At 40.1% G+C, this 19,393-nt stretch overlaps 3 protein-coding genes across 7 annotated transcripts; 1 reads left to right on the top strand and 2 right to left on the bottom strand.

Moving 5' to 3' along the window:
- Positions 1-11: 11 nt before the first annotated feature.
- Positions 12-5,350, bottom strand: si:dkey-21c1.1 (protein FAM104A-like). Of its 4 annotated transcripts, none has more exons than XM_036572598.1 (4): positions 5,197-5,350; positions 2,835-2,981; positions 2,149-2,260; positions 12-2,035 (listed from the first exon to the last, which is right to left on the bottom strand). In XM_036572598.1, exons 2-4 carry the CDS (start codon positions 2,864-2,866, stop codon positions 1,772-1,774), a joined length of 408 nt encoding a protein of 135 aa, XP_036428491.1. In that variant the 5' UTR covers positions 2,867-2,981; positions 5,197-5,350; the 3' UTR covers positions 12-1,771. The 4 variants fall into 4 exon arrangements, with proteins under 4 accessions (XP_036428491.1, XP_036428490.1, XP_036428489.1 ...); XM_036572597.1 differs by having other exon boundaries at positions 2,835-3,070; positions 5,197-5,340; XM_036572596.1 differs by lacking the exon at positions 5,197-5,350 and adding an exon at positions 3,540-3,688 and having other exon boundaries at positions 2,835-3,070.
- si:dkey-21c1.4 lies at positions 3,741-8,165 on the top strand. Its single transcript, XM_036572593.1, has 5 exons — positions 3,741-4,033; positions 5,150-6,280; positions 6,813-6,923; positions 7,305-7,421; positions 7,512-8,165. The coding sequence occupies exons 1-5, from the start codon at positions 4,024-4,026 to the stop codon at positions 7,538-7,540; spliced, it is 1,398 nt and encodes a 465-aa protein (XP_036428486.1). The 5' UTR covers positions 3,741-4,023; the 3' UTR covers positions 7,541-8,165.
- Positions 8,166-8,849: 684 nt separating this feature from the next.
- bicral (BRD4 interacting chromatin remodeling complex associated protein like) lies at positions 8,850-18,265 on the bottom strand. 2 transcript variants are annotated; one of them, XM_036572590.1, is made up of 11 exons: positions 18,164-18,265; positions 15,580-15,625; positions 15,384-15,432; positions 15,096-15,161; positions 13,586-15,004; positions 13,400-13,460; positions 13,227-13,317; positions 12,357-12,502; positions 12,178-12,272; positions 11,967-12,069; positions 8,850-11,819 (listed from the first exon to the last, which is right to left on the bottom strand). In XM_036572590.1, the coding sequence occupies exons 1-11, from the start codon at positions 18,252-18,254 to the stop codon at positions 11,341-11,343; spliced, it is 2,646 nt and encodes an 881-aa protein (XP_036428483.1). In that variant the 5' UTR covers positions 18,255-18,265; the 3' UTR covers positions 8,850-11,340. The 2 variants fall into 2 exon arrangements, with proteins under 2 accessions (XP_036428483.1, XP_036428484.1); XM_036572591.1 differs by lacking the exon at positions 18,164-18,265 and adding an exon at positions 17,906-18,141.
- Between the last annotated feature and the right edge of the window lie 1,128 nt (positions 18,266-19,393).

Raw genomic sequence — 19,393 nt, 5'->3', positions numbered from 1 at the left:
CAATAAAAAGATACTTAAAAAAACATTTATTTTCAGTATTGTTAGAGGACCATTTCATAAAATAACAATGATTCAAAATTTGTAAATGTGCTAGCTATATGTTGTATGTACAATTCTACATACAAAACATGAAAGAAATTGTAATGATTATCCTCAAAAACTGATAGTCTTTCACATGGACAAACCACAGTGTTTCAGAATAGTGCATGACGAGTAAAGGGCTGTATCAGTGCCCTTCATATACAAGCACAGACGCTCACACAAATATTTTGCCTGGACACTCGATTATGGCCTCAGGTCAAATACATTTTACTCACACCGTAATCGTGCTAAATGTTAGTGGAGCTCGGGTTGGTCAGAAATTGCAAGCATTGTCTGAAAATTATTTTCTGTGAATGAGTCATTTTAAACAAATTGCAGGCCACTGCATATCAGTCAAACACATAAAAAGCATATATTACATCACAAAAATAGCCAATGTATATATGTAGCTAAAGCCAAGTATTCATGAACATGTAAAGCTGTAGGTACTAAAACCATCCCACGCTTTTCATGACTGATGGTGTTACTGGAGCCCTGGGTGCTATGTTAAGAAGGCTAATTTTAGGGCTGAACGTTTCCATGGTCTGTTCCTAGGGGATTTGCGAGTCCTATTATTACAGGGAACCCAGTGACCTTAGTAAGACATGTTTCACTTAAGGCTCTTCAAGTTATTCTATGGGTCAAAATTAAACTATGAGCACCTCAGTTTTCAAACTTTCACTGTGCAAAAGTAGTCTCTGAATTCTTCCTTGCTAAGACCTCCTCACAAAAAGTACTTCAAAACAGACCTGAGTCTAACATGTATTTCAAGATATTCACAATCCAATAATCCCACTGCACTACATTTACAGTGTGGTGCTAGCTTGTACATCCAAATGCTAAGATAAAGCAAAATAATAGCTTGTACTATTCAACTATTTACAATTAGAAACCTAAACCACATACTTGTTCGACACAGGTCTTTACTAGAACTAACAGCTTGCCATCAGTTTGGCTTCATGGCACACATGAAGGAAATCCCAAAGCCTGAGTTTTTAATATGCAAGACATAATTGAGCTCCAAAAGCTTCCTGAAAGAGTCAAAAGACCAGTAGAAACTATGGCAACACAATTATCCTTCAGATCGTCTGTGAACAGATTACAACAGGCAATTATTATTGTGGAGTGATTCCGCAATCAACTACAGAAAGACTGCAGGAATACTCACATGTGCTTAGGTACACTTACTACCTGCTCCCAGAGGTCTGTAGTACAAAAAGGGTAAAAAATATATATGCATCATTTCTCCACATACGCCACCCCTTCCCACACCTGGCTTTCTACTCATTGATCTTCATCAACAAAAACAGCCTTATGCAACCCTATCATTTAAGAAAACATGACCTTTTACTGAATCATTTAGTGTATAGCACCATGTATATCTGCCTGATTGAGTAAAAGGAATAAGGTAAGATCATATCACAAGCACATAACATTAAGTGCCATTTGAGGTTTCTTTTTGTACTGTAGCACCCAAGTGGAGATCATGATAAACACAAGAACAACAAAACTCCACGCAAGTAATGGAATTGGAAATGTGCTAGTGGACAAGAACAAAATCAAGCCAAAGAAACTGTGAGAAAAGAGAGCCTCATGTTGTGCCACAGCTGGAGATATACAGTGACCAAAGTTCCCAATGCACTGCCCTTTTTGCCTTTGGGTAACTGGGTGTTAAAAGAGCCAGGGATGGTCATGTTGGACCTGGCTGGCCACGAGTTTGCAGGCTGCTGAAGTGGGCCTCTCTAAGGATACGGTTGATATGACTGTAAGAGGAATCACATTCACTCAAGGAGAAGGCAGACTCTTCAACTAGGTGAGCACAAGTGCTAGAGCTGCTGGAGCCACAGGAATCCTTTAGGTTGCATTTTCCCTTTTGGTCTGTAGACTGGCTGATGGAACTGGTTCCTGCCAGACTCTCCGAACTGCTAATGCCACTGCTGTCACTGCTGGAAGACTGGTGTAAAGAGCAGAAACAAATGAAGTCCTTCAGATATCTGACCAATGGTCATCTGCATTGCATCATTTAAAAATACTGATTAAACCGAGGACACTGATCAACATCCTCACCTCAGAGTCCCAAACATCACGGCCCAATTCAGGGAGGAAAGGCTGGCTTACCAGCCGCTTAGCCTGGGGCAGATGTTGTACATCCTCGACATCACAGCTGTGACGCCGTTTTCTGTTGAGATGAGAGGATGACAGGTTACTTTCTGTGGTCAGTTGCACCAGTTTGTCTTATACACATGACTGGAATAATTCACCATGATAGGCCATGTTATGGTGTTTAGCCTGGTTGAGGACATTATGCAGCTTTAACCGTGTATGGATTAATAGTAAACTGCTGCTGCTATGTGCTGCTTTAATAAGTGCTAAGGTTGTTCATTCCTTCAGCAATAGAGCAACATAAGGTAGTTCATGGTCATTAGTTATCAGTGTTCACTGCAAAATTATGACTCAGCTACTTCAACATAGGATCATATCGACATGAGTAGTCAATAATTCAGTGTCAGTCGCAACTGCAAAGAATATTCTTTGACATTGTTATTTACAATTCATCCTTTATAAGAGGCCAAGCCGAGCTCTCCTTTCACTTGGCTGAAAATCTAAAAATAGCTCTCGGAGGGCTGGCCGTCGTATTCACACAATATGTACAATGCCAGTGTAACATGTCCTATATGCCTCATGGGAAAGAGGCTAAAACAGAACATATTTAGACAAAGAGGATTAAAAAAAATACTGCTGAGAAATCCTACCTGCTTTCTGTCAGCATCGGGAAGCTGTGCATTTGGTAGGCAGACAGTGGGAAGGGAGGGAGACTCTGTGCTCAGACTCGTGCGTCTTCTAGTGGATCCACCAGGCTCCAACAGCTTTTCTCAGTTTTCCCTCAAACAGTTAGACATCTAACGACACACAGTCAGCATTACACCAAATCTCTGAGGCTTAGCTGTCCTGCTGTGTGGACATTCATGCTACACCCAATACCTTCATCCTGAACAATGATAACATTCAGAACAGTTTCAGCTGTAAGATGTTGAGACAGATATAGATGGTCACAGAACTAAGGAGACAGCGCAAGATATTTATACAGACTCTACGCTCTGTGGTCCGGCGGGCTATCCAGTTAGCCACACGCTCACCTACCTACTAACTTAGCTAGCTAGGTTAGCTAGCTAGGTTAGCTAGCACAAACACGGTCGCTGTTACCCGACATTAATGACCTGTTCGTCCTAAGTCTGATGCAGCTGTAGCTAACATACTGACGTCTCAGACACAGTCAGTGCTAAATGTGTAATTAATTATCTAACAGGTCAAGTTAGCTTAGTGGCTAGCCTGTACAGTTCTCTGTGTGGTACAGCCCACTGCCTGGCGGCTATGTTACTCATTCTTTTAACACTCCAAAAAATTTAATTAGGTAAGCACTGCCACATTAGCTGGCCATAAAAAAAGATAATAGCTACCACTCAATTGAACGTCTCAGACGCGGGTTGCTTGAGTAACTCACTCCTGACAGCCAACATTTTCTCTACACTGGACTGTATTAAGTTAGCAGGAACCCTTTTCCATCTGCTGCTGTTTACGTGACGTTTCAGCCGTTTCAGCTGCGATGGTGAATGACGTAACTCTATCAGGCGACTCTATCAAACGCAGCCTGTCATCTGCTTTCAGTTTTAACCTGCTCTCACACATTGGCTATGGAAGAATGTGTACATTTTCTGCACTCCAACAATACCTTTTAAATAAAAAGTTTTAACTTTATTATTTATACGCAGGCACTGTCAGTACAGCCAAATGGGTCTTTCAAATGTCTTCGCAAAAACATACACATGGCAGAAGTTTGGCTGTGCAGCCTCGCACCAGAGAGGATGTAGCGAATTTCAGTAAAGTTATTTTGAATTTAAGACTGCACAAACTGTTTCATCAAAATTTAGAGAAGATTTCAAGATGAGCTTAGGTGAGTACCTTACGTAAGTTAAGATAAGTCCAAAGTAGTTGGGCGATATACCAGAAATATAATATCACGATTCTTTTTCTGTTACTTTTCACGACACATAATATGGATCATAATATTTATTTTTTCGCAAAGTTGGAACAGAAAAGAAAAAACCAACAGTGCCACATTTTAAAACATATTACCAAAAACTACGAATACAGTGTTTTTGTCCAACGTTTCACATAATGCACTGCACTAAATTCACTTAAACACACCTAATTATGCTCGTTTTTGTAATTATGACTTGATTGATGTAATGTAAAATACTTAATCATGTTAACAATAAATATTGTCACTGCGCACCCCTAAGTTTGATCCAGTAGAGTCAGGGACTTAAAAGGGAATTACACAGATTTTCACAATTTCTGTATAATTCAGTGGTTATGAAATCATTCACATTGGTTTGATGTGAACTGGTTCATTTGCAGAGAAACCTACCAACTCATATTTCTTTACAGCAGTGGAGATTGAAACCAGGAGTCCTGATGTCTACAATGCAAATATAGACCACCAGTGAACCTACATGTGTTTTTAATGTAATGATAGTAAAACAGTGGTGAATCTGAAAAAAAAATTTCTTTGGGGGCTATTTTGTCTTCATGTGTCCACCCACCATGAGTGGATTAAAAGAAATTGATTAAACTATGTTTTAGACCAACACTTGATCACAAAACTGCTGTAAGACAATGTCTCAGAGATTAGGCAATGTATTCATTACCACAATACCAGAAGCATTAAACTCCTCAGACATCTGGTTCCTATCACCACCACTGTGAACAATTCTGACTCAATAAGTTTCTCTAGAACAGAGCATTTCACACCAAACCATTCAGAATGATTTTGTTGAAATGTTAACCATTTAATCATGCATACATTTAGAAAAAATGGTGGCGTTCCCCTTTAAGTTGTTTCTATACTGCAAGAGAATTTAATTAATAACTCCAAGAAACATTCCTTACAAAATTGTGCTTTGAATACAGAAAACACCTTTTTTGTTGGTAGTTTCTATTTGGAAATATCCAATTATTTTTTGTTACATAATCTGAATTAAGCTGTCATTCTTTAATCCTCTTGCAGAGCCATGTCCATATTGTGGAAAACCATTCAAAAGGCTGAAATCTCACCTCCCTCACTGTAAAATGTCTCCTGGTTCTGAGACCACCAAAAACAATAAAGCCCCTGAAGAATTACTCACTACTACTCCTAATGACACAACTCCAAAAGAAAAGAAAAAAAAAGTAAACGGCTTTGACAAGAGGCTGAATGACTCATCCTTTCAGTCTATCTCAAAAAGCTTGGCAAAACCGAAGGTCAGTATGACAGCTGAAAAGGTAAATATGGATGAGCTCACTGTGGCCAAAGTCCTGTCAGCAGAGCAAAGGAACCCAGCCACTGTGAATCCCAAAAGCAAGTGGCTTGCAAAAAGAGAACAAGAGATGGCTAAACAAGCTATACTTTTAACACAGAAGGGAAGCAAATTGATCTCAGACTCTCAACAGGAGAAGGATAACTGCTTATCTGAAACATTGCAAGGCCAAGTTAAAGAAACACCTCAGACGGAAGGCCAAAACCAGAAAACGCTTACAGGGACCAAACTGACCTCACTAGTAACCACCAAGAAGTTCACTGCCACTGACCTTTTGCATGTTACATGGACCACAGGCTCCCAGGCTGAGAGAAGTATGCCAAACTGTAAAGCAAAAGGAAATATTTTGGAAGAAATACAAAATAGCCCAAAGGCTTTGACCAAAGATCATGCATCAACTCCAACAGTAAAAGAGCAGGCAGATTTCAGTTTCTTTCAATCCAAGACTTGTGTGTGGGACCACATTAAACATGGACTTTATGCCAGGAGATCTGGTATTGTGTCATTGTTACCCCCCACAGCAGAAACACATGAAGCATCTATTTCTAAATGTGAAAATACTTCAGTCTTTGTACACAAGACTCATATAGAAAATAATCAGAATGCTGTTACAAAGGCATCCTCTGCACCCTTGCTTGCATCTGCCCAGACTTCAGTCCAAAGGCCTGCTGAAGACATGCTTACTTCAGAATTACAAAGCAAGACTATCATGAAACGGACACCTGAGATGGCAACAGGTTATGATGGAACACTATTCTCACCATTCAGGAACTCAGAAATGTCCTCTAATGAAGATTTATGGACAAAGTGTGAATCCTCAAGGTCTCCTCCACAAAGTCAAGGTAAAATATCATATGTAGTACAAGTTTATAACTTTATCCTAGCATAAAAACTCAATATCTAAAATATAGAGAACTGAAAAAAGACTCCCAAATTAGCGGATTAGTGAAACTGAATAGTCTGTTTTATTGTTATACCTGCTGTATTACAGAACATTATTATAAAACACTCAATTAATTAAGGCAAATCTTAGTATCTTAGTAAGGCAAAGTATCATTACTTCATATTTACATCAGGTCACCCTAAATCTATCAATTATACACATTCTTGATTGACTAGGATTAAATGATAGGGTTACACATCCTTCAGCTTGGTTGTAAAGAATCTTTGAAGTAAGGATTCATTATCTCTAAAACTGACTGATTAATCAACTGATGAACCTCTTTAATTGAATTCACTTCTTTTATTTTTGCAGCTGCCCAGCAGTCCCAATTCTCTTTTTCTCACAAGCGATCTTCTCAATATGTATACAGAATAAGTGTAGTAGAAGGCATACTGTGATTAAACTCTCACTTATAGATTCTTTATCTACAGGTCCTGGGACAGAGCAGAGACTAGGAGATGTAAGACTCGGCGAGCTTGCTGCCTGGCTTGGCACTCGGACACCAAAATCACCCAGAGAGGCTGTGACCATGTTGAGCAGAGGTATTTGTCTAGTTCACATATGTTAATGTATGAAAAAATGTCCTTTAATATCAAATGTTAGGACAAAGGTGCACACTCTCAGTCCTGAGTGTCAGAGTGCTGCACAGTTTAGTGTTTTCCCAGCTGAAAGATACTTGATTCAGTTTAAGAATGGCTCTGTAATGGCTTTGTAGCTGAAAACTTGAATTAAGTGTGTTGGAGCAGGAGCTCTTCAGGACTCTGACCTTCTGACTCCCACAACTGGAATTGTGCCTGAAAATGTCCAAACATTCATACTAGACATTTTAAGTACTTTAAAGCTTGTTTAATTGTAGAGTTTTCTAAACTCCTGTTCCAGTTCTGATGACTATTTCTGTGTTCTTTCATCTTTGGTGTGGTCAGGTTGGCAGTGGTATTACAGGAAGTACATTGACGTGCAGAAAGGAGGAATTGGTGGAATTACGATGCTGATTGCTGGTTACTGTGTGCTAAGTTACATATGGAGTTATCCCCATCTCAGTAAGTCAAATTGACAGATCAGTCATTGATTGTTTTCCAAATTCCCAGGTTGTTTATAATGAGTGTAATGTGTGATCTGTCATTTTGCAGAGAAAGAACGCTGGAGGAGGTACCACTAGAGTATTTGGAGGATTTTAATATTTCAGAAGTGTTTGAATCATACTGGAAATATGAAGGGATACAAAATGACACATTTAAGAACATATTGATATGGTTATTTATTTAGAAAATGTCTATTATTATTCTTGTTGTTGTTGTTATTATTATTATTACTATTATTATTATTATTATGATCATCACTTTTTAAAGTTTTTTGTTTTTTAATTAAATGAATTTCTGCCATACTTGCAGACATACAGATAGGACCCTCTGTGAGTCCTGATGAATGCTTATCATGCTGCAACTTTAGTATTAATTTTGCTTATTTAGATGTAGATTTTTAATTATTTATTTATTTTACATGATTATGCACATGTCTGGTTTAAAATAGACTTCAAAATATTTTGACTTTGCCACAAATACCTACCAACTTGTTTTGGTGAGTTCATGAACAGTGCATCTATCAAGGGCAGATGTCTTGTATTTGTCTTGTATTTGTCTACCTGAGGTCCACTTATGACATTTGTGTAGTTTTCTGTAAAAAACTGTCATAATACATTTTGCATCACCATTTTCAAACCTCTCATTTTCCCTGTTTGTTACTGATCCTTTAGGACTTGTTTAAATAAATGAGCTCTGTTCTGATTGGCCTGCCCTGTATTGTACCTCATTCAAAAAGTAGTCCAAGGCTAAAACATTCCTTGTAACTTCAGCAGAGCTAAACTGCTGTAGGCTATATGAGTGTATATACAGTACTGTGCAAAGAAATTTTGACCTAAAAAGCTGTTTTTGTGCAGTAAATGTTTATTTTGCTCAGAAAAAAGACTTTTCAACAGTACTGTATGTAAATGTGACATTATTAAAGCAATTATTTCAAAATGGGTTTTTGCAAAACTAGACCTGATGGACTGGGTACATTTTACATACATTTACTTATTTTATTAAAAAAAATAATAATACAAATTTGGTTTTCCATGACATGACAGTAAACTGTTATTTGTTGTTGCTCAAGTATATTGTGATGTACTTATTTATTTTTGGATAGAAAAAATAGCTTAGTCTACACTTCAGACTTTTCAAGAATTCCTTTGTTTATTTTATGGGTTACACATAAAGCAGTAACTTCTAGTTTTGATACTTAAGTACATTTTAATAAAAGTACTATAATAAAAAAGGGTTTTGGATAAGTTATTTCTACATTTACTCAACTTTATTCCCTGATATTCTCTCCTGTCCAAACTACTGTAAGTCATAAAATGACATAAGACAACCTGAATTTTAAGTTCCAGTAATTCCAAAGAATCAGGCACTATGAAAGACCACTGTATTCAAAATGAGTTTAATATTGATTGATCTTTGCTGTTGTAGTGAACACAAAAAAAATCAAGAGCTGACCATATATTTCAATTTGACAAACATGGTTTAACGAACATAATAAAAATAACTTCATTTTTGTTCATTTTTACATTCTTTTCTTTACAAAAATTATAAATATTTTGTGTTTCACTTTTTTCACATTTTGTCATATAAAACAAATGTTACAAATAAACCTTTGAGTGATGTAGAAAATGAAATGTTCAAAGCATGGGAACCCAACTTCAGTTTTTACCACGGGGTGTTAGGATTCAGTGAAGGCCACACTCACACAGTACAATAAACAATATTCAAATCTGTGTTTTCACATACACTCTCCTAAGGCAAAGAAGCCCTTCAAACAAAAAGGTCTTCTGAGTGAACCCCCTCCACACACACAACAGCTCAGTTCACAGAGATATACAACCTGAACTTCTTTCATCCATCATATTTGGTTGAATTGCTGGGAAAGACGTAAGCATTTAGTGTTGCTGATTAAGGAAACTGATATTTTAGATGCAAACAAGCAACAGTTCAACACTGAAATGCTAAACTGAAAATGTACATACACTTAATCAGCCTTCATTAGATACTCTTTTACACTGCAGTGGTCTAACTCTTCCTGCTGAAGTAAACAGGTCTGTTATTAACTTGTTATAAGCAGGGTTAAAGCCACAATCAGGAACTGCAAAGCCACAATCTGGCAGCCCCAGCACAGAACTCTGAAACGCTACTGGGTGGGGTCGTGTTTGCCACTTTCCATTCCTACAACGTTCAATGCCACGGGTTTAACTGATCTAAGCAAATCAAGTATAATTCTATTTTCTGTAAATATCAGAAAAGCCATGTTAAAACAAGTTATAAAAGGCATTACCTCTGAAAATGAATGGTAACATACAAAAACAGATCATTTCAACAGCTTTGAAATTTCCGATTTTGGCTTTACTATGTTCTCAGGTTAAAATGACAAATGCTTTAAACAAAGTTTGTGGTAACTTGTCAGTCTCCCTTAAATAACAATGTGCAAGCAAAGCCACAAGTCTCATCTACATTACCTAAAGACCTAAAGAGTTCTTGGTATCTAGACTACTGGCTGCAGAAAACAGAGGACTACTTGAAAGAGACAAACATGTTTGTGTGTGCAAACATTAGTTGCTACCAAGACTGAAAACCAACTGTCACTGAGAGCAATGCCTGACCAGCAGGGGTCACCATCCACAAGGGAAATGAAAAATGTTTAAGACAGCATTTTTCACTGTAGGCTCACCCAAACACATCCTAGAGGTACACAACAGCAGTCTTTTTGTCCAGGGCTAGGAGCAGCACAGACTAACAAAGTCATTAAAAAATGAATTATTAAAAAAAACAAAAAAAGAAGACAGAAAAAGTAACATTCCTCAATCTGAGGACTTAAGTTCCCCCTGCACAAAACCACTCAGGATGAGCTTGTTTGTGTGGAGAGGAGTTGCATACCTGTAAGGTATAAAACCAAATGCTAAATACAAGAAACACGAGCACAGGGAATGCTCTTGCAGTGGTATTCAATTCCCTCACCAAGACTGTACTGTTTTGTGTTTCCATCTGATTAGCTAATTTCCAAACCCTTTTAGAATTGATTCAGGATTGTAAAAGCAGAGAGAACACAAGACGTGCAGTGCAGGAAATTTACAGGACTGGGATTGAATACTACTACTTTAAATCAACCATCAAAATCTAGGAGGATGTATAGCCTTAAGTGCAAAAAAGATCCACAAAGGCTGCTTTTCCAGACACAGATGAAGCCTAGTCTTAAACTAAAAAGGATTTTCTCGGTTCTCGAGTGGCACAAATGGACAAAAAGATTCATCCCAAAGTGACGCTGGCCAGTCATGACCAACCGTCAGGTCACAAGCTCAGAACTGGGAACTCAGGTGCCCTGCAACAATGCCCATCTTAAAAAGATGCAGTGATTTGCAGCGTCACTGAGGAAGCACGTGTTAACCCACCATCTCATGTTGCTAGCTAGATAATGGCTAACAACGAAGTCTACAGAGAACCTCTATGGACAGTCTAATTAGTTCAAGAGTACACTACAGCTGAAGCTGGAATAGCAGATCTATGAATAAGGATGTTCAGTATTGATGTACAAGAGCTACAGATATCAGTAATGGTTAACCAGAACTTGTCAGATATCACTGCCTTGTGTGTGACATGAGGGCATGTGTGTGTGTGTGTGTGTGTATGTGTTTGCAGTGTCGAACAAGGCTTTCTAATGTGAATGTTTCCAGAATGATAGGCACAATAGATCATCACCATCATTCTATTTTTCCCTTTCCTAATTACCGCTCACCTGAAGGGACACTTTGTGCACAAACCTTTTTGTTTTGTTGAAATGTGTTCTCCAATCTCACAAATCATGGGATTCTACTCACATCGTCACTGTGATGGTATGAAATGCAATCTCTCGAACACAAAGAAAAACATGGCACTAACATTCTAATATGCTGTTCACCGCGGCTTCAAGCACAGAGTCTGTGTCGGCCAGTGAGACGTGACTATGGTCTAAAGACAGGGCCTGTTCTGGAGGATAGGGCTGGGCAGAGCTGTGCTGAGAGTGGCTAGGAGATGTGGAGTGCTGAGCATGGTGAAGGCGTTGGTGGTGCTGACTGCTGCTACTGATGATGTTATTGGACCTCTTTTTCTTCATGTCTATGGTGATCTTGATGGCAGTCTCTCCATATTCTCCCTGTTTCCCACCCCCTGGATCCTCAAAAGCTGGATAGGATTCTGTCCTATAAGCAGGCTCCGTACATATATCCGTCCCCTGTGCACCTCCCATGTTTGTCGTGTCTTGGCTAGGAGATGCCCCCATTAAACTGGGGAAGCCCTCATATTCAACTGAATCCATGGCTTCTGAGCGAGAAGTCATCTTCTTAGGCCCACAGCAAAAGTCCTCTAGGAAGCCATCTGAAACAAGTAGGCAGTGTGTGCGTGTGAATATTTAATGACCAACAGAGATAATCCAAAATGGCTAAGAATAAACTCGTTACATTCATGTAAGGAATGTTTGTCCCAACAGCAAGAAAACATGTCAGTTGCTCAGTTTTGTTTTACCTGGGTCTACAAGTACCATTCGTTTGTCTTGAGTCAGCGTGCTCCGCTCCTCTTGGTTGAACGTTCTGTCAATCATCACTATTTCTGATGATGGGCTGGACCGCTGTGAGAGAAGTAAGTACAGATTTTAGGAATGTTGATAACTCTGTAGAATCATTTCATTGGGACTGCTGGAAGATTACTTGTGTTTAAAATGTGGGAGTAATCCTACCTCAGACTCCACCATGAGCAAGCGCCTGTATTTGTTCACCATGGCTTGCGTTCTCTTCAACACTTGTGTAGCAACTGCCTGAAATTCTTCATCCACTGCAAAGACAAAGAGCACTTAGAGCTTGCATTCAAAATGTCCTGTGTACTAACACTATGGACTAAAAGCACAGTAAATCATACCTTTGGTAAAATCCTCCTCACAAGGTGGTGCTCCTTGGAACACATGATAGGGTAATAATCTGTCAATGACATCATTCAGAGAAGTGAAGGGTGCTCGGTTTGGAGACATCACTCCGGTATGATCTCTTCTTAATTGCTGGAGGATCCTGCAAAAGGGAGGCAGGTTAATCTCAGGCCGGTCATGCTGCCTTTTAGGATAATAAAGAAGAATTCCATGGATTTTTCAAAAGCACTGCCTAATTCAATCACTGTGATGTAAACAAAATCATTGAGAGTGGTTTGATGGGAAATGCTCTATTTTATAGAAAATTACAGTCAAAATTGTTCAGTGATAGCGAGAGGAACAATGTCCAAGGCTTTTAATGCTGCAAAAAGCTACATAACAGCACGTTATTACACAAAATGGTTATGTATGTGCTGCCTGATGCCTAAGACATGTCTCTTTTATGACAGTTTAGTGATGATTTTGGTCTAAACATGTTTTTTCCATTCATTAATCCATTCCTTGATGAAAGATACAGGGTGCTGTAAGGCAAAAGCACTCTTTTTTAAAACACTGTATTATCACTATTAATGTTACATATAAAACGTAAAAGACGTGTAGGTACACTGGTCATTTTCAATAGCAAGTAAAATGGCTATACCTGTGTTGTAGATATCATGACCCCTGGTTCCTGACACCAACATTGTAAAGAGGTGCGAGCTGGAACATTTCTCTACGATACACCTCACAACAAACCACTCTGAATGACTTTGTTTACATCTCAATGACTGAATTATGCAAGATTTTTTAAAAATTGGTGGAATTCCCCTTTAATACACTGCTGGTAAAAGTGAGCAAGGATAAGTTCATTCTACTGGGACACTCACATTCCTCCTCTGGTAAGCTGCTGAGTTGCGGGTCTCTTCGAAGTGGTTGTAAGAAGAGATTCCTGGTTAGTGGGAGTTACCGTTTTCATACCTGTGAATTTAACAGTTAATATTAGCTCACCATTTAAAGTTGGTTACCTTAAAAAAAAAAAAACAACATAACAAACTCATACCTTTGGTACCAAGAAGATTAACCAATTGTGTCTGCCCTTTTTGTGTTAGTAAAGTGGACTCCTTGGAAATTGAAAAAAACATTTTTGCTTGTTTAGAGGCACTCATAGGCTTTTCAGAGAAAGTCAGAGAAAAATCAGAGAAAGGATGGGAAAGCAAGAAAATACTCATATACTACAACATCTTACCTGGTTCAAGGGTACCTGCTGCTTTTCAAACTGTAGCTCTTGACCTGCAACATGTGAAGAGCTTGTGGCGTTCTGTGCCATAGGCACTAAAAGGCGCGGTACTGCACTGACAGATATCTGCTGGTGTGCCTGGAGCCCCTGGGCTGCAGAGTTAACCATGGTGAGACGGCTTGGAGCCTGGGAGGTCGGTATAGTTGCTGGACTCTGCGATGCACTGGCGGTCCAGACTTTGGCTGCGACACCAGGCCTCTGGGAGACCTGCACAACAGCTGTAGGAGAAGCTTGCCCTATCTGACCTGCACTAACCATACCTTGATTAACTATCAACTGCCCCCCAGCGGCAAAATTCTGTCCAGCAATTATCTGTACTGCTGTATTCTGATTGGTCAAGATGGAGTAGGAAGTAGTGCTAGTTAAGGACGAGTCACCTACTTGTGTGTTGGATTGGAGAACTTGTCCATTCACTGCCTGGAAGCCATGGACAGTGCTGCCAGTAGTGAGGGCCAAAGAACTGGGTAGCAAAAACTGCCCCTGGGGCAGACTGGGCTGGGTTTGTGGCTGTCCTTGCTGTCCTAATGGAGAATGTACTACAATGCTGGTGCCTTGACTAAGTACTTTTACCTGCTGGGTAGTCTGAGGAGATCCATTGACTGTGTAGACATTATTTCCTGGATTTGCAGTAGTGGTGGTGTTTTGCTGGATCCCTATGTTGCTGATATTGTACACAGTTTGTCCACCTGTCTGAAGGGGCTTAGGCTGAATGGGCCTAACCAATGTCTGTGGTGCAGGGCCCCTCTGAATGATAATATTCTGCAATGGTATTGCACCTTTATTAAAGGGAACTGACACTTGTCCAGGTGCAGCAGGGGCGAAGGCTGCACCCTGGCCAGTACTGTTCGTCACTGCATTTCCACCAGGCCTCAACAGGATCTGAGGCCGCTCCAGGCTGTTGATAGTCATCATGGAGGGGGCACCTCCATTAAACGAGCCCACTAACTGAATATGTCCTGCTGGTCCATTTGCCAATGGCAACTGGGGAACTTGCTGAATAAAAGCCTGAGGTTGCGCCCCAGCAAGGGGCAATGGGGCCATCACTCCGGCTCCTGAAACGCCACCGAATCCCCCAGAGACCAGCTGCTGAGGGAAGGTGGTAGTGGCAGGGGCTAAAGTAGGCTGGGAGTCCAACAAGGCCTCTTGAGCCAATGTCTGCTCTGTGATATCTGCCTCCAGCAAAGACTTCTGAAGGATGTCAAATGGCTGGTCCTCACCACCAAGATCAATTCCACTGGGGGAGACGGTCCCTTCAAGCTCATCTTCGATGAACTGAAGACTGTTGGAGAGCTGAAGTCCAGCTCCACCAGCCTCCCCAAACTCTTCCAGGTGATTGTGGTCATCTTTAAGCCCTTCATCTGAGCCACCCTGGACAAGAAAATAAAACACCAATTACCTTTGAGTGTCATTTACAGTGGAACCAACTGACTATATAGGGTCTTTTGCAAAACATACTCACTGTGTCACTTGTGAAAAAGGAGCCTGCAGACCCATATGTAGCATTTGTTAGGTCATCCTCCTCTATCTGCTCAAAGATCAGAAAAGGTTGCCAAAAAATCAGAGGGTTCCAATCCTAGTCCTGAACAACCACAGCACTGCATAATTTTACTTCAAATTCTGACTTTATAAGATGACAAATTAAACCAGGTGTGTTAGAGCAAGGAAAAAACAAAACTAGGTAGTTCTGATCTGAATCTTCCTGTAATAAATAATCCACATGAAGTACTACCAATCCTTATAAACGTACCGACTTGTTATCGTCGCCATGAAGATATTCATTCAATTCTTGCACATCTCTGTTTTGAAAAGAAAAGGGATACAAAGTGCTGTGAAAGTGAACACTAGCATAGACAAGCTTGTATTATTTTGTGTTCAAACACTTCTATTCACTTTCAAAATTAAAAAATTTAGATATTAATTATTAAAGGCCTAATCCAACTTACCCTATAAAATCCAGAAGACGGCGATCGTCATCATCATCCATGACACCTGTGGTTACATGGTTACAGAATAACACATTTACAGATGCCTTTAACAACAACCAGATACCAAGTGCCACAGCTTTGCTGTACGCTATAGTTTCCCTGTGGCTAGCAAAGTGGTGCAGTTTAGCTATCGGCAACATCATCAAAAGTAATTGATGTTACTGAATAGAATGAATGTCCTGAAATGGGAAGTTTGGGATTTAAAGAAACTAGGCCTCTAATAAGATAAGCTTGACATGTAAATAGTCCTCTAAAAAGTCACTTAGAGGTAAGACACTGTTGATGAGTGAATGCAAAGAAAACATGTTTTTAGGAAAAGTACATTTTGCTATTATTTAAAAATTATTGATTTATTTTGCTTTCTTAGTTTATTTGTAAACATTTGTTTACATCAGGGTGTGAAATGTAACCTTGTGTGGTAAATTTTGTCAGCTTTTGTGGAACAATTACAACAGAACCATAAAATGAATTGCATTTTAACAGTTTTGTAGAAAGAAAAGTTGACGGTTAGAATGTCATGTCTTTTTTGAACATTACGTTCACTTCACACTGAAATGCTTTTAAAAGAGTATATGGGGAACTGTGTTCATTTCTAGATATGCTTCTGTAATGCCAGCGGACACAAAGCACCTCTTCTCCACACTGAGTTAAAATGGCGGCTGGTAGCGAAACTGCGCCACTCTTCTAGCCACAGGCAAACTGAGTATAGCGAGAGCCGAAGTAGAGAGAAAGCTCCCAAACTAGATAATAAAAAGAGACGATTTGAATACTGGGGGAAAACAGTGTGTACTGGTAAACAGACAGCTACATAATCGCGTGATGAACCGTTCAGCACAAAGGACTGTGACTAAAGGGGAAGTGTGGGGGGATGGGCAAAACCTGTTTGGCCAGTATTCATGATTTGGACGTTAACTGAAGAAACTGCTAAATAAGGTTATTTTTTAGCAGAAACATGATTATGACAGTCTCTCGCCGACTTACAGTCTCACCGACTGGAAGTCGACTGATCAATGGCGAAAATGGTGATTTGTGCGTTTCTGTATGAATGTAAAACTACATGTTACATGACTTACAGGACGCAGATCTGTCCTTCTAACAATACATTTATTCGATAAAGAATAAAACCGCTCGAATTATTTTTCACGTTTTACACCAGAAGGTAGAAAACAGATCAGCGAATGATACACTGTCTCATCTGTTTCTGTTCGGTTCCTGAATCATTCCTTGTCCTTCTGCATGTCAAAGTTGACTTAAAACATTGCGTTGGAAGGTCAGAGATGAGGTTTAGTTAGATGGTTTTAGTTTTTGGCTTTGTATTCTGCACTTGAGGGAAAATACTGTTTCCAGTTAAACAGCCACATGACGGCTAATTCACACCGCCGTTAACGCTACACTAAAACAGCGTTCAGGTTTAAAAGAAACCTCTGAAGTAGTGCACGAGTCAGACTCGAATATATTTTACAAGTACCAATCTGGCCAGTTCCACTCATACTTTACTGGCCAAATAAGGGAGGAGAAATGTCTCTTTCCCTTCCTCTCTGAAAGACTAGCAAAAGGTTAGCCGTGCGCTTCGATTGTTGAGGCAGGGGGGCGGAAAGGAGACGCAGCAAAAACCATCGACCCTCGATGTACAGTCTAATTTAAACCGAGTCTGAGCGAGGGCAGGACAGGACAGGACAGGACTGTTCATTCAGCAGCTTCTGGACTGGACGAGCTCGCAAACAGGGGCGGTTAGAGCCAGGAAATAAAGCTTTATCAGGGTTTAGCTTAGCCAGAGGAGTCCCATTTTCAGCTCTTAGGGGGGAAAAGGATTACAGCCAGCCAGAGACCAGCCTTTGTTTTTTGTTTTTTTTTTAAAAGAGCGAATTAACAGACGGCGGTGGGCAGATCTGGGGAAAACGCTCCCGCACTGCTCTGTCGGTCCGCGAGGCGGACACGGAGGACGCTGGTCTCGGCCGCCGTTTGACTAGCGGCCGCTGCTCTGGAGGCTGAGCTGGCGGAATGCAGACGGTCGGCTCTAACAGTACTGCGGACGTCTTGCTAAACAAGCGCAATCTCCGTTTGCGAGAAGCAAGCAGATTAGCTGATGTGTCGTAGCATTTTTACAGCTAATGGCCTCCTCTGGTAGTGTGAACGCTAGCTGGCTACAGGGACGTTTCCCCACCTCTCCAGAAACGGGTCGAAATCGTCGACAAACATAAACGAAGTAAACCGGTGTCGAACCATAAATATTTATTTCGATTTGCATAACATAAAGACGGCTGAAAAAGAGGCAAACCCGTACTCCTGTCTCACTCCTCTTGAAACCCAATATCTCCATTTGGCAACTTTTAATTTGCTCCCCCTCCTCCTCCTCCTCCTCCTTCTTCTTCTCCCTCTCCCACTCATCTATTTTTCTCACTGTCCCTCGCTCTGTCTCAGATAGATTTTTCTCTCCACGCTCACTCTTCCCTCCCCGAAGGAAGGGGAGGAAGGAGGTTGTGTGTGTTTTTTCCTTGAAATTTTTATCACAAAATTATAATACACTCAAAGGGAAACTCACCGTCATGAAAAAGCAGTGCCTTGTCAACGGGGTTTCCTCGCCATCTCTGCACGGGCCGGCGAAGCAGTGCCGCTCCAGCAGAAGGCAGCATCTGCAGCCCAAGGGAAACCACCACCGACTGTAGTGCATTACAGGAGACTCTCTCAGGAGCATAGCAGCACCTCGGAGACAAAAACAGAGCATTTGAGATACGACTGTACAGGACAGTAACTCAGGATAATGTGAACTGCTCAGTTGTGCAATCAGTATCCAAAGCACCTCGTTTTCTCTAATTGACATAATTGTTGAATTAAAACAAGTACCGGCGATAGGGGGCGGAGTGTCAGCTGCGACCACACCCAAAACACACAGGCTATGTGATGCAACTGGTGATACTTCAAACTGTACCTTGTAGTAATGTAAAAAGCATACGCTGGTGTATGTACACATACACACACACATGCGCCTATACCACTACATACTATTATGCTACCACTCTATATAAGTTCACACTAAGAATATTGAACTGGGTCCAGTTTCCCAACAGCCTCTTATTATCTTTACTGGTAAAGGGAGGGATCAGTGCAATGCTCAGTCTACTATTTAAGAATAATCTTGGTCCGAATTTCTTTTTTTTTTTCAGGGAATCCAGTCCAGAGCTCTAGATGATTCCTAAATGACAATACAGCATTGAAAATGAAGCTACGCTAAATTTAACATCTGACATGCCTTGTGTTTGAAAAGTGATGATCAATTGTCGATGCAGATAATACATATAAATAAATCATGACTATATATTTTTTATCATGTCTTTGTTCTTAAAAACCTTAAATTTTGTATTGTGACAGTATTTCTAATATTTTTTGATAGTTTTGCTCAAATGCTCAACAACAGCAATAGAGAGCATGAATTGAAAATGACACTGAAATCTTTTATAATCCTTTTTGAGTGTGATTTTTTTCTGATACAGGATGATTGCATGGTGGTGCTTGTAGTAGCTGTGTCAGATAATGAAAGAAGCACAAACAATGCAGTAGCGACAGCCACATTTGTGGCTCTGGAAATTCAAAAAGACTCTTTTTTACAAGAATTGCAACCATTTTTATTCAGTGCAAAGTCACACTCATTTTCATGTTCTTTTTCAAAACAGTGAACAACAATACATAACCTATGCTTATTATATACATATATAACAAAACACACATAAAAATGTACATTGAAACAGAGAACAACAAAAAAGACTGTTAGGGG

This window comes from Colossoma macropomum, unplaced genomic scaffold, assembly GCF_904425465.1.
Source record: "Colossoma macropomum unplaced genomic scaffold, Colossoma_macropomum, whole genome shotgun sequence".
NCBI classification, from domain to species: domain Eukaryota; kingdom Metazoa; phylum Chordata; class Actinopteri; order Characiformes; family Serrasalmidae; genus Colossoma; species Colossoma macropomum.
Note: the sequence above shows the minus strand (reverse complement) of the source record. Positions and strands in the feature narration are given on the sequence as shown.

Bases quoted from the DNA above. Each gene is read 5' to 3' on its own strand.
- si:dkey-21c1.1 (XM_036572598.1), bottom strand. From the start codon at position 2,866: ATGCACAGCTTCCCGATGCTGACAGAAAGCAG. The intron at 2,261-2,834 runs GTAGGATTTCTC...TCATCTCAACAG, and splicing joins CCGATGCTGACAGAAAGCAG to AAAACGGCGTCACAGCTGTG. The intron at 2,036-2,148 runs GTGAGGATGTTG...TCTTTACACCAG, and splicing joins GTGATGTTTGGGACTCTGAG to TCTTCCAGCAGTGACAGCAG.
- bicral (XM_036572590.1), bottom strand. From the start codon at position 18,254: ATGCTGCCTTCTGCTGGAGCGGCACTGCTTCGCCGGCCCGTGCAGAGA. The intron at 15,162-15,383 runs GTACGTTTATAA...ATCTTTGAGCAG, and splicing joins ATGGCGACGATAACAAGTCG to ATAGAGGAGGATGACCTAAC. The intron at 15,005-15,095 runs GTGAGTATGTTT...TTTCTTGTCCAG, and splicing joins CCTTTTTCACAAGTGACACA to GGTGGCTCAGATGAAGGGCT.
- si:dkey-21c1.4 (XM_036572593.1), top strand. The intron at 6,281-6,812 runs GTAAAATATCAT...CTTTATCTACAG, and splicing joins GTCTCCTCCACAAAGTCAAG to GTCCTGGGACAGAGCAGAGA. The intron at 6,924-7,304 runs GTATTTGTCTAG...TGGTGTGGTCAG, and splicing joins TGTGACCATGTTGAGCAGAG to GTTGGCAGTGGTATTACAGG.